The 13,965-nt window shown below is 33.4% G+C and overlaps 1 protein-coding gene and 1 pseudogene across 1 annotated transcript; one reads left to right on the top strand and one right to left on the bottom strand.

Annotated features, from left to right (window-relative positions):
* Positions 1-127: 127 nt before the first annotated feature.
* The window catches only part of LOC145966087 (uncharacterized), a 38,081-nt pseudogene continuing 24,243 nt past the window's right edge, over positions 128-13,965 (top strand).
* On the bottom strand, positions 8,810-9,502 carry LOC145974985 (uncharacterized). The gene has a single exon (XM_083105117.1). It carries the CDS (start codon positions 9,500-9,502, stop codon positions 8,810-8,812), a length of 693 nt encoding a protein of 230 aa, XP_082961243.1.

Below are 13,965 nucleotides of genomic sequence, written 5' to 3'. Positions count from 1 at the left end.
ACTGCGCATTTAAGGGTTAACACGAGTATATATTATTAATTTGTATGTTTCATTAATTATTATAAAGACGCAATTTTTTGTGGAGTTCAATTTTTGAAAATTTATCATTATTATATTTCAGTATAACATGGAAGTGGTTAGCGGTAGACAAAAAGGAACTTTCATTTATATATATGATGGATATATATATAATATTGATAAGCGGATAAAGAATACATATCGATGTTCAAGTCGTCGCTCAACAGGTTGTCCTGGCGTTGCAAAGATAATTGACGGAAAAGTACATGTGCAAACTTTACATCAACATCCACCAGATCGCAATAGGTTTGAAAAATCTAAGATGCGAGATGAAATGTTACGTTTGTCACGAGAATCGCTTACACCAATGAAAGAAATTTTTGATAACGTTTGTCGAACGTATGTTGTTTTGTACTATTATAAATGTAATTATAAAGTTAATTTTTAATGTGCTCAAATTCAATAACATTAAATTATCGTATAGAAATCCAGAAGTAGCTACATATATATCGTATACTTCTATAAAAAGTGTAATGCTCGAGAACGAATTAAACAAAGACCTGCTATACCGCACACCTTTCAAGCCTTGATTGCTAATTTAAATAAATATGATTGGATTAACAACTTTTATAAGGGAAGTGTAGTTGCACAGGATGGTAGCATGGCTGTTATATTTTCAAGTGATGCACTCGTTAATGCCTTGAAGACAACTACAGAAATTTTTGTTGATGGAACATTTTCTGTAAGATACTTGTTTTGGTTTTCAAATGTATTAATATTTTATATTTTTTATTATTTTAAAAATAATAACTCATGTAATAACAAAAATTATATTTTACTATTTATTATTATTTATTATTTACAGGTAGTTCCCCGCAATCCACAGATTATCCAATTATATACTGTTCATATACGTTATAAAAATACAGTACGTATGTTATATAAATACTTCTTATTAAAAACCGTTTTCTTTAGCAATTTGAAAAAAAAGATGTGCATAGAATAAAATAGCAAGTTTATTAAAAATATAGATTATATAAATGTATACAGGGTGAGCCATTTTAATTAACGCACGCAATTATTTCGGAAACAAAGCATTTTAGAGAAAAATGTTTCAGACAAAAGTTTTATGGTTTCGAGGGGGCCATAAGATGGTATCATTGGTTTGACCTTGAAGAGTTATTTGAAGATCACGTGAAGGTCACTTCAATTTTTTTAAATGGAACACCCTATATATTTTTGCACACTCTTGTAGCTTATCTCGAGAGCTTTCCAAAACACTATAATTAAGTACCTTTTCGTTAAGTACTTTTTGAGTTATGAGGCTTGAAATAATTTCTTAATTTTACATAAACCGTAAAATATCTTGTAAAATATTCATTTTTCGATTATCTTACCTTAATACTTTTACGTACAAAATAATGAGAGGAATCAATTGGTGTAAAGAAAACACATAGTTGTTTTTAAGAAAAAATATGGAATTGTTAATTGCAAATTACATATTTTTTCTTCAAAACAACTATGTTTTCTTTAGACCGACGACAAGCAGGTCAGGTTAATACTAGCGCCTCTAGCGCTGCCAAACATAAACGTGTAGCATTACGCGCTAGTACTAACCTGACCTGCTTGTCGTCGGTCGTCGCGTCGCGCGCTTTGCGAGTATCGCGTTCTGTTAACGCGTTTCTTTAATCGAGTGTGTAATTAATAATTAAATGCGTTAACCGTTTATTAAATTCGTACCGTAACCGTTGGTAAATTCCTCCTTTTATCAATCGTGAGTGATTAAGTGCGCGAGTAAATTTGTAAAAGTGTCGAAAGTGATGAAAGAAAAAACTTCGCTTATTTGTGTCAGACTGCGTGTTGAAGAAACGACGTCTCGTCGACGACGATTATTATCGTGCAACACACTGGGCACTGCTATTTATCAGCAGTATGAAGAATCTCATTATTAAGGTAAGAATAAGTGAGTGAGTGAGTGAGTGAGAGAGTGAGAGAAAGAGGGAGAAAGAGAGAGAGAGAGAAAGAGAGAGAGTACGGTGCATGTGTGGATACGCGTGCATAAATACACCCCACACACACGCACACACACACTGATTGTTACACTCATCGTGTGCAGCAATCAGCTGATCGCGTCGCGCGCCCCACATGATCGCCTGTATCGGACGGTGAGTTGCGCCGTCCCTGTCTACCTCTTGTACTCGTTCCGTAATTCGCGAACTATTTTATTTAATAATTTAAAAACTAAGCCTCGTAGACAATTTTGGTAAAGGGAAAATCGTCTTAGAATAGACTCGACAATTTATCTTTTTAAAGACAAACGTCTGTTCAGAATCACCCTGTATATATATATATATATATATATATATATATATATACATATATAGATATATACATATATACATATATATATATATATATATATATAGAGAGAGAGAGAGAGAGAGAGAGAGACTAATGTATCTGTCAGAACAGTAATAGGACAAACAGGTAGATCGGTCTGTTTGTTATCGCTTAGGCTAATTCATCTTCTTAGTGCCAAAATCATTTTCTGGTGTATGAATAAATTAAACTAAACACGTTCTTCTTAGAGTGACAATATAAGGTACTTGTTTATGATCAGTAAAAATGCAATGGTTTAAATAAATTTGTATGCACGTGTGTATAGTTTGTATAAATTTTGTTTTGATTTTGATGAATGAAAGGAAAATATGAACGGAAAAAATGAACGGAAAATATGAACGGAAAAAAGTTCTATCTAAACGGTAGTCATTTATTAGTGATTTTATAATATATAGAAATATAATTATATATATTTGTTTCATATATAGGCGCCCTCTCTCTCTCTCTCTCATTTTCTTATGCTGCGAATATTTTTATAATTATATTATATTTTATGATTATATGATAATTTATATTCATTATTTTGTCCTTATTATTTTATGTTAGTGCCAGACTATGCTCGTATTCGCGATTCGTTTATAATTCAAATAATAAATTAGTGTTGATAGAATATTCGACAATTTCGACCAAACAGATTTCTTTATACTATCCACGAATCGCGAATCGTGAACATGCGTAGTATGGCGCTAACATTATATATGTATATAAAATCATATATTTAAGTAGTTATAGCGCGAATACACACACTGTATTCCTTTCTACATAGCGGACATTTTTGATCTTCCAGTTGTTCTTGGCAATTATTGCAGATACACAAATGTCCACATGGAATAAATATATATTCAGCAGTAGAGTTTAAGCATGCGCAGCACGTACCACTGGCGCGCGCCCCCGATACTATTGTATCTGTCGGAGTAGTAGGAAAAAAAGGAAGATCGGTCTGTTCGCTATCGCTTAAACTAATAGTACCAAAATCGTCTTCTGGTGTACGAAAAATATCTTCGAGATCTGTAAAGTAGATAAGAATAAAATAGAATAAGATATAGAAGTAGAATATATAAGATAAAGCTTAATCGATAATGATATTAATCGCGAACAAAAATATGTATAGAATGTGTATACCAACTTTCATTATGCATCATCTCATTATCGTCGGATTCGTTCGCAATCACTTCCGTTTCTTCATTATCTTGTTCAATGCTTGTAGGTCCTGAAATAATGATAATATTAACCAACATTTCTTTACATGATAAATTTTCGAAAGACAGCATGATTTCAAGTTGATAAAACATATATATGTATTTTTTAACAATATCATCACTGCAATCTAATTATCAATCTGATGTTCACATCTTTGCGACTTTTGTGATACGAAAAATTAGCTTAATTTTGTACTATCTTATAAATATAATACGAATGTATACCAACTTTCATTATGCATCATCTCATTATCGTCGGATTCGCTCGCAACCACTTCCGTTTCTTCATTTTCTTGTTCAGTGCTTCTACGTACTGAAATGATAATATTAACCAACATTTCTTTATGATATGATCAAATTTCGAAAGAAATAGCATGATTTCAAGTTGGTAAAACATATATATGTATTATTTATCAATATCATCACGGCAATCTAATTATCAATCTGATGTTCACATCTTTACGACTTTTATGATACGAAAAATTAGCTTAATTTTGCACTATCTTATAAATATAATACGAAAGTTTAATAGAGTAAGAAATGTAATAACATGTTTTACCTGCGGTTTCTTCAATCCGTGACAGTCTCGCAAATCTACCGCGTCGTCCGCGACGGTTAGGGAGCCTGCCACGACTCCTTCTACTTCTATTTGTAAATGCAAATTCGTCATCCAGAGTAAGCGTACGTAGATTTTCTGATGCAATTATGAAAACAATATGAATATATACACGGTGAGTCATTTTAATCTATAATCCCAATTATCTCGTTGGCAAAGCATGACAGAGAAAAAATTTTCCCACAAAAGTTGTTTATTTCTTTGGGGGCCATAAGATGGCACCATTGGTTTGACCTTGAAGAGTCATTTGAAGGTCACGTGAAGGTCACCTTCAATTTCTTAAATAGAACCTACATTTTCTCATTACATATTCTTGTAGCTTATCTCGAGAGCTTTCCAAAACACTATAATTAAGTATTTTTTCATTAAGTACTTTTCGAGTTATGAGGCTTGAAATAATTTCTTAATTTTACATAAACCGTAAAATATCTTGTAAAATATTCATTTTTCGATTGTCTTACCTTAATACTTTTACGTACAAAATAATGAGAGGAATCAATTGGTGTAAAGAAAACACATAATTATTTCGAAAGAAGAAATGTAATTTGCAATTAACAATTACATTTTTTTTTTCGAAACAATTATGTGTTTTCTTTACACCAATTGATTCCTCTCATTATTTTGTACGTAAAAGTATTAAGGTAAGATAATCGAAAAATGAATATTTTACAAGATATTTTACGGTTTATGTAAAATTAAGAAATTATTTCAAGCCTCATAACTCGAAAAGTACTTAATGAAAAGGTACTTAATTATAGTGTTTTGGAAAGCTCTCGAGATAAGCTACAAGAATATGTAATGAGAAAATGTAGGTTCCATTTAAGAAATTGAAGGTGACCTTCACGTGACCTTCAAATGACTCTTTAAGGTCAAACCAATGGTGCCATCTTATGGCCCCCAAAGAAACAAACAACTTTTGTGGGAAAATTTTTTCTCTGTCATGCTTTGCCAACGAGATAATTGGGATTATAGATTAAAATGACTCACCGTGTATATTAATGCATAATATCCATATATAGTAATACATAATGCCAATTTCTACTATATTTTTCAATGACAATTTCTATGATAAGTTTGTTTTTATCGCATATGTGCATATGTCATAACGCGTGTGTGCGAGCATATTGTATATACGCATGCATGCGAATAACATTGAAATAATACATATACCTATACATACATACACACGCACATACATATATATATATACCTATTTGTATATATATGTTACCAACTTGACGTTATATGCTATTTCTTTTTATAATAGATAAAATAGGTCGATATTTTGCTCTTATTTTGATATATAAATGTGTAAACGTACAAACACAAATACAGAGAGAGAGAGAGAGAACAATATTTAAAAAAGAATGTGTGAAAAATATGTGTATACATTTCGATCGGTCATAAAAAAACTGTACTGGTTAAAAATCTCTTATTACAAACTAAATATGCTTTAATACACATAGTTTTTCTAATCAATCAAAAATCATTTTATATAATTTTCTTCTTTTATATATTATATAATATAGATCCATATCTTATAAAATATCTATAAATACATATTTTATAAGAATATAGATACGTATTTTATATCTACACTCTATAAAAGATACAAAGTATCTTACATCTCTGTAGATTGCGATCGTGTCCACGAGGTCTCCCGCGACTACGAGGTCTCCTGCGACTACGTGGAGGTAAATCGTTCGTCCTTGTAACATTGTAATCGAATAATGATTCGGCGACAGTCGATGCTATGCAATTAAATAAAAAAGAATAATAGAAAATGAGATCTTTTATTTGTTTCAAAAGAAAAATATATATATATCTTATAAGATATCTATCCATAATTACATATATATATATATTTCATAAGATATATATGTACGAGGGTAGTTCGAAAAGTTCTCGGCCTGACAAAGAAAACATATGATTTCTAGCAAAAATCTTTTTTATTTTTCAACATAGTCTCCTTTCAACTCAATACATTTAGACCAACGATGTTCTAATTTTTTTATACCCTCAGTATAATACGATTTGCTTAAGCCTCCAAAATAAGCATCCGTCTCAGCGATGACCTCCGCATTTGACGTGAATTTTTTTCCAGCGAGCCATTTTTTCATATTCGGAAACAAAAAAAAGTCACTGGGAGCTAAATCTGGTAAGTACGGTGTGTGTGGTAACAATTCGAAACGCAATTCATGGAGCTTTGCAACTGCAATTAAAGACGTGTGAGCGGGTGCATTGTCGTGATGAAAAAGCACTTTTTTCTTTGCCAAATGAGGACGTTTGGTCTTAATAGCATCGTTCAGTTGCTCCAGCAATGCTGCATAATACTCTCCATTGATGGTTTTGCCTTTTTCTAGATAATCTATGAGCACCACACCTTGCGAATCCCAAAAAACAGTCGCTATCACCTTTCCGGCTGATGGAACTGTTTTTGCCTTTTTTGGAGCACTTCCACCCGCTTCCACCCATTGTTTTGATTGTTGTTTCGTCTCTGGCGTGTAATGATGAATCCATGTTTCATCCACAGTGATAAATCGTCGCAGAAATTCGGTTGAATTGCGTTTAAACATGTCCAAGCACTCTTGAGAAATGTTCATTCGAATGCGTTTCTGATCGACCGTTAACAAACGCGGCACCCATCGCGCTGAGAGCTTTTTCATATGCAAATGTTCATGTAAGATGTTGTGAACACGATCTATTGAGATGTTTGCAATGTTAGAAAGCTCACGCACTTTTACTCGTCGATCATTTAACACGCTATTGTGGATTTTTTGGATGATTTCCTCATTCGTGGCGGTTTTCGGGCGACCCGAACGTTCATCATCAAAGATGGATGAACGGCCACGTTTAAATTCAGCAGCCCATTTCTTCACTGTTGAAAATGATGGAGAAGAGTCTCCCAAAGTGGAATCCAGCTCGTTTTATATTTCTGTTGCCGTTAATCCTTTTAAAACGAAATATTTTATGACTGCGCGATATTCAATTTTATCCATTTTTGGAGAAGTATCAAACCTTGTCTGTTTTACTCGAGCACAGTAAACAAACTAGCGAACGAATCTGTCTGAAACTGTGCGGTACGCCCTCTGAGGAATCAAACTTGAGAAAAATCATAGCCATTTGATATTCTTAGCGACATCTCTGTATCAGGCCGAGAACTTTTCGAACTACACTATTTATATATACTCCATAAGATACAAATTATTGTATACCTCCTCTCTGCAGATTGCGTCCACGAGGTCTCCCGCGACTACGTGGAGGTAAATCGTTCGTTCTTGTAATATTGTAATCGAATACTGGTTCTGAATCCGGCTCTGATTCGGCGACAGTCGATGCTATGCAATTAAATAAAAAAGAATAATAGAAAATGAGATCTTTTATTTGTTTCCAAAAAAAAATATATATATATATATCTTATAAAATATCTATCCATAATTACATATATATATATATATATATATATATATATATATATATATGTACACATATATACATATTTCATAAGATATATACATATGTATTTATATATACTCTATATAAGATACAAATTATCGTATACCTCTCTGCAGATTGCGTCCACGAGGTCTCCCGCGACGACGTGGAAGTAAGTCGTTCGTTCTTGTAATATTGTCATCCAATAATGGTTCTGGATCCGGCTCTGATTCGGCGACAATCGATGCTATCGATAGAATAGAAAAGATTAATGAAAACTAAGACTTTAGAGAATATACAAAATATATAGATAGGTTAACGGGAAAGAACTAAATAAAAACTTGATAAAATTAAATCAGATAATACAGTATTTAAGAAAGAATAAAAAACACACATTTTTTATTTATTTATATACATATATATACAGGGTGTTTCATTTTAATCCGACCAGTCGAATATCTCGAAAACCAAGCCCGGGAGAGAAAAATATTTCAGACAAAAGTTGTTTGGTTTCGAGGGGGCCATAAGATGGTGACAATGATTTGACCTTGAACAGTCATTTGAAGGTCACATAAAGGTCACCTTAAATTTCTTAAATGGAATACCCTATATATTTTTGCACATTCTTGTAGCTGACATCGAGAGCTTTCCAAAACACTATAATTAAGTACCTTTTCGTTAAGTACTTTTTGAGTTATGAGGCTTGAAATAATTTCTTAATTCTACATAAACCGTAAAATATCTAGTAAAATATTCATTTTTCGATTATCTTACCTTAATACTTTTACGTACAAAATAATGAGAGGAATCAATTGGTGTAAAGAAAACACATAGTTATTTTTAAGAAAAAATATGGAATTGTTAATTGCAAATTACATATTTTTTCTTTAAAACAATTTTTCAAGGTTATTTGAAGGTCACGGCGATTATTTTTGACGTCTTTGACCTTATCATCGATATCCAAGGTTATTTTAAAGTCACATTTTTTATCCTATCTTTAGCATTATCCAGGGACAACGACGTGGACGTAATAGGATTATGTCCCCTTTGGGGTGCTTGATTAGAGTGAGTCCCCTTGCCTCTCACTTTTCGGGGTGCTTGATTACAGTGAGTCCCCTTGCCTCTCACTTCCCTCCAGAATTCAACGTAGGTGCTCAAAGACACCACCATTTTGTTGAATACATAATTCTATTCGCTGCTGAAATTGCTCTACTGTTCTGTGTAATACAGCCCTTGGGATGTTTTCACAAGCGGTTCGAATTCTGTGCATCATATCTTCTCTAGTTGTTGGTGCGTGTTCATAAACGACATCTTTCAAATATCCCCACAAGTAAAAGTCGGGTGATGTCATATCTGGAGATCTTGATGGCCATCGAACACCAAAATCTCCACGTCCGGTACGTCCAATCCAGCGGTCACGGTAATTTTGATTAAGATGTTGTCGAACAATTCGAGCAAAGTGTGGAGGAGCTCCATCTAATTGAATCCACATTCTCAATCTCGTGTACAAATCTACTTCTTCGAGAAGTACTGGAAGATAGTCCCTCAGAAACTGTAAAAAATTATGCCCATTTACATTTCCTTCGAAAAAGTAAGGGCCTATGAGGTGACCATTTACAATCCCACACCACACATGAATGCTCCAACGATTTTGATTATCTATCTGCCTGTGCCAATGCGGATTAACGTCCGACCAATAGTGACAATTGTGTCGGTTAAGCTCTCCATTGTTTTTGAATTTTGCTTCATCTGAAAACACTACGTATCGAAAAAAGTTCGGATCATTGGCAATCATTTGTCGTGCCCATTGGCAAAACTGTAACCGTAATCTCATATCAACAGGTGTGACATCCTGAGTTAAAGTGATATGATATGGATGATAACGTTGACTTCTCCAAGCAGTAGCCATAGGTATGCCACTTTGCCTTTGAATTTCACGGGTACTGATGTGGGGATTTAAATGAACCATTGCCAGAACGACCATTACACGAAGATCATTTTCATCGTAATTACGACATTCTCTAACCCGTGCTAGTTGACCTTGTTGAGCTCTACGGTAAATGTCAAGAATTGTTGTGTGACTTGGATGTCTTCTATGGGGATATCGATTTCGATACAGGGCAGCAGCTTGTCGATAATTACGCCGACACTCACCAAGAATCAATAGGATATTGACCCTTTCAGCCGCTGAATAATCAGCCATATTTTAAATCAAGGTTGACGAAAAATTGTGTTTTTATACCAAAGTAAAAATTAGATAAGTTTTCTGTGTGTAAAATGAATAAGAATTTTAGGTACAAGAAATAAAGGACAATGAATGAAATTTATCCTGAATTTATCCTGAATAGCTAAATTTATCGTGAAAGATTTATCCTGAATAGCTAAACTAATCAAATTTCATTTATTGTCCTTTATTTCTTGTATTCAATAACTGGTACACTATCGAACATTAAATGTAAGTAAATTAATTTCATTCATTAATTTATTTATTTACTATTTATCGGGAGTAAGAAAAGTTGTTTTAAAGAAAAAATATGTAATTTGCAATTAACAATTCCATATTTTTTCTTAAAAATAACTATGTGTTTTCTTTACACCAATTGATTCCTCTCATTATTTTGTACGTAAAAGTATTAAGGTAAGATAATCGAAAAATGAATATTTTACTAGATATTTTACGGTTTATGTAGAATTAAGAAATTATTTCAAGCCTCATAACTCAAAAAGTACTTAACGAAAAGGTACTTAATTATAGTGTTTTGGAAAGCTCTCGATGTCAGCTACAAGAATGTGCAAAAATATATAGGGTATTCCATTTAAGAAATTTAAGGTGACCTTTATGTGACCTTCAAATGACTGTTCAAGGTCAAATCATTGTCACCATCTTATGGCCCCCTCGAAACCAAACAACTTTTGTCTGAAATATTTTTCTCTCCCGGGCTTGGTTTTCGAGATATTCGACTGGTCGGATTAAAATGAAACACTCTGTATATACGTGTGTGTGTGTGTGTGCCTGTGTGTGTGCGTGCGTGCGTGCGCGCGCGCGTGCGTGCGTATTATATTGTCTTAATAGCTTTTGAGATCTCCTTATGAATGTTGATAAGACGTTTTCATGTTATATATTTTTTTGCTTTTTATTCATTAGGATATACCTATCCTTTTTGCATTGTGTGAGAAACGCACGATGGACGTGTATAATGCGATTTGGCGAAGGGTGAAAGAACTCCATCCGAATGCATTGCAAGGGGTACAGTTTGTTATGTGTGATTATGAACGTGCGGCACTGATAGTTGCAAGAGAGATTTTTCCAGAAGCACGTATAACTGGTTGTTGGTTTCATTTTAATCAGGTACGTATCTAGAATAACAAGGAATCTCTAGTAATTTTGTGAATTTAAATAAAGTTTTCTATTATGGTGTAACTTACTATCTACTTGTTAAATATGATTCAATATTATATATTACGCAGGCGGTACTAAGACGTTGGAAATCTTTAGGGCTAACGACAGCCCCTAGAAAGGTACTTGGTCTTACCATGGCTTTGCCATTGGCACCGGTCAATGCATTTGAGGAAGGATTGCAAATAATTCAAGAAGAGGCTGATCTGATAGCGACAGAGTATCCCGCTGTATTACAATTCATTGTTTATTCAAGGCGTGTTTGGCTTCCATTAAAAAAAAAGTTTCTGTTTTTGGTACGCCTATACGTACGAACAATTCTTTGGAAAGTTTTCATTACGTACTTTCTCATAAACTTGGTGGAATACATCCAAATATTTGGAGATATCTTCGTATGTATTGCTTATTATCGCAACTTGTAAATATTCTGCACATTGTATAAATGTGTTTCTACAAAATATAATCTTTTTCCTTTTTACAGATAATTTAGGTGAAATAATTATCGATCAAGAAATAAATATTGGGAGATTCGCGGAGGGACGTAGCGTAAAAAGAATACGCGTCCAACATAATATAATGCCCGACAAGCACATTATGGAAGCACAAACCTCTTTGAGCTTAGGAAGGTAATTAAATATTCTTTAATCTGCTTTAAAGGCATCTGCTTTAAACTTTACGATATATATAAATATATATATTTTTTAAGTTATATCGCAAGTTTTTACGTGTACTGTTACATATACGTGTAATGTCACTTTATTGTAATTTTTTATATGTGTATATTTTTTATTACTGTAGGCTTTCGTTGAACGAATTTTTGCAGACACTTAGCAGCGTGTCGCACATGCCCGAGGAGAGCTTTGGTTTGTTTTAAAATTTATGCTATATAATATAGTGCTTTGCAATATATATTTTGTAAAAAAGGGAAAAGGAGAATATATTTTTATTGCAGATTTGCAAGCCGATACTTTTGACGACACCCTCGGCTATCAAGAAATAATCGATAGTGATCTGTTAGACGCGCATATAGGTAATATTACATTACATCTAATATTTTAACTTTGCCATTTTTACCTAGCAATCTCTCTTTTAAAATGCAGTTAACTTTTGTTCTGTTTCTAATATATTTTATAAAGGCAGTTATATTGCATCATTGTTTTCGGATTATTTTATACGATATGTGTGAACAGTGTATTTACAAGATGTTAATGTAGAAAATATTTCAAATTTCAAGGGTTTATTTTATATTATACATATACTTTTATGAAAGAGGGAAAAGAATAAACTTTTCTACATTTATAACTATATACATATATAAGTATAAATGTAAAAAAGTTTATTCTTTTCACTCTATCATAAAAGCATATGTAAAATTAGTATACAGGGTTTAGCAAAAGTGTGGAAACCCCTTAATATTTCGAAAAATACGCATTTAAAAAAAAAATGTTTCATACAAAAGTTATAGGGTTTTATGTGGCGCATTACACAGCAACATTATTATGACCTCGAATAGCGTTGTCAAGGTTATGTGAAGGTCACCTCCAACCTTTTAAATGGGACACCCTATATGCTTTTGCATGTTCTTGTAGCTTATCTCGAGAGCTTTTCAAAACACTATAATTAAGTTAGTTTTCATTAAGTACTTTCCGAGTTATGAGGCTTGAAATCATTTCTTAATTTTATATAAACCATAAAATATCTTGTAAAATATTTATTTTTCGATTATCTTACCTTAATACTTTTATGTACAAAATAATGAGAGTAATCAATTGGTGTAAAGAAAACATACAGTTGTTTTTAAGAAAAAATATGGAATTGTTAATTGCAAATTACATATTTTTTCTTAAAAACAACTGTTTTTTCTTTACACCAATTGATTCCTCTCATTATTTTGTACATAAAAGTATTAAGGTAAGATAATCGAAAAATGAATATTTTACTAGATATTTTATGGTTTATGCAAAATTAAGAAATGATTTCAAGCCTCATAACTCGGAAAGTACTTAATGAAAACTAACTTAATTATAGTGTTTTGGAAAGCTCTCGAGATAAGCTACAAGAATATGCAAAAGCATATAGGGTGTCCCATTTAAAAAGTTGGAGGTGACCTTCACATAACCTTGACAACGCTATTCGAGGTCATAATAATGTTGCTGTGTAATGCGCCACATAAAACCCTATAACTTTTGTATGAAACATTTTTTTTTAAATGCGTATTTTTCGAAATATTAAGGGGTTTCCACACTTTTGCTAAACCCTGTATATATGTGTGTGTGTGTGTGTGTGTGTGTGTGTGTGTGGATGTGTGTGGGTGTGGGTGTGGGTGTGTGTATGTATGGACGTATGTACAAAAGTGATGCAAGAGTTACGTGAAGAAGCGAGAAGGTAATAAGAACGAGCAAAATAACAAGAGCGAATGAGATAGAAATAACACGAGCAACGAGGACTCGAACTCGAGAATCGGATCTTTCTTTCACACTATTATTTTCCTCTCGCTCGCATCTAGTACTGTCTCCCTCGTTCCTATTATTGTCTCGCTTGCATCTATTACTGTTTCGCTCGCATCTATTACTGTCCGGCTCGCTCTCGATTCTTGGGTCCGCTTATCTTTCCGAGCTGTCTATCACAATTGTCAAGTGTGACGGAGAAAGCAAGACCATGAGTAAAGAGGGGTGACCTCCTTTTGGACACGTAACTATTCGACACCGCTCGATTGGACACGCATTATTGGACACGTTTTATTGGACACCGCTCGATTGGACACCGCACGATTCGACACCGCACGATTCGACACTGTACGATTGGACACGCACATTGCACGATTGGACACGGCAGCATTGGACACTGCACGATTGGACACGTACATTGCACGATTGGACACGGCAGCATTGGACACCGCA

The sequence above is a fragment of the Camponotus vicinus genome, unplaced genomic scaffold (assembly GCF_025532165.1).
Source record: "Camponotus vicinus isolate PSW18456_S1 unplaced genomic scaffold, iyCamVici1.0 SCAF_1, whole genome shotgun sequence".
Classification (NCBI taxonomy): Eukaryota; Metazoa; Arthropoda; class Insecta; order Hymenoptera; family Formicidae; genus Camponotus; species Camponotus vicinus.
Note: the sequence above shows the minus strand (reverse complement) of the source record. Positions and strands in the feature narration are given on the sequence as shown.

Bases quoted from the DNA above. Each gene is read 5' to 3' on its own strand.
- LOC145974985 (XM_083105117.1), bottom strand. From the start codon at position 9,502: ATGAGATTACGGTTACAGTTTTGCCAATGGGCACGACAAATGATTGCC.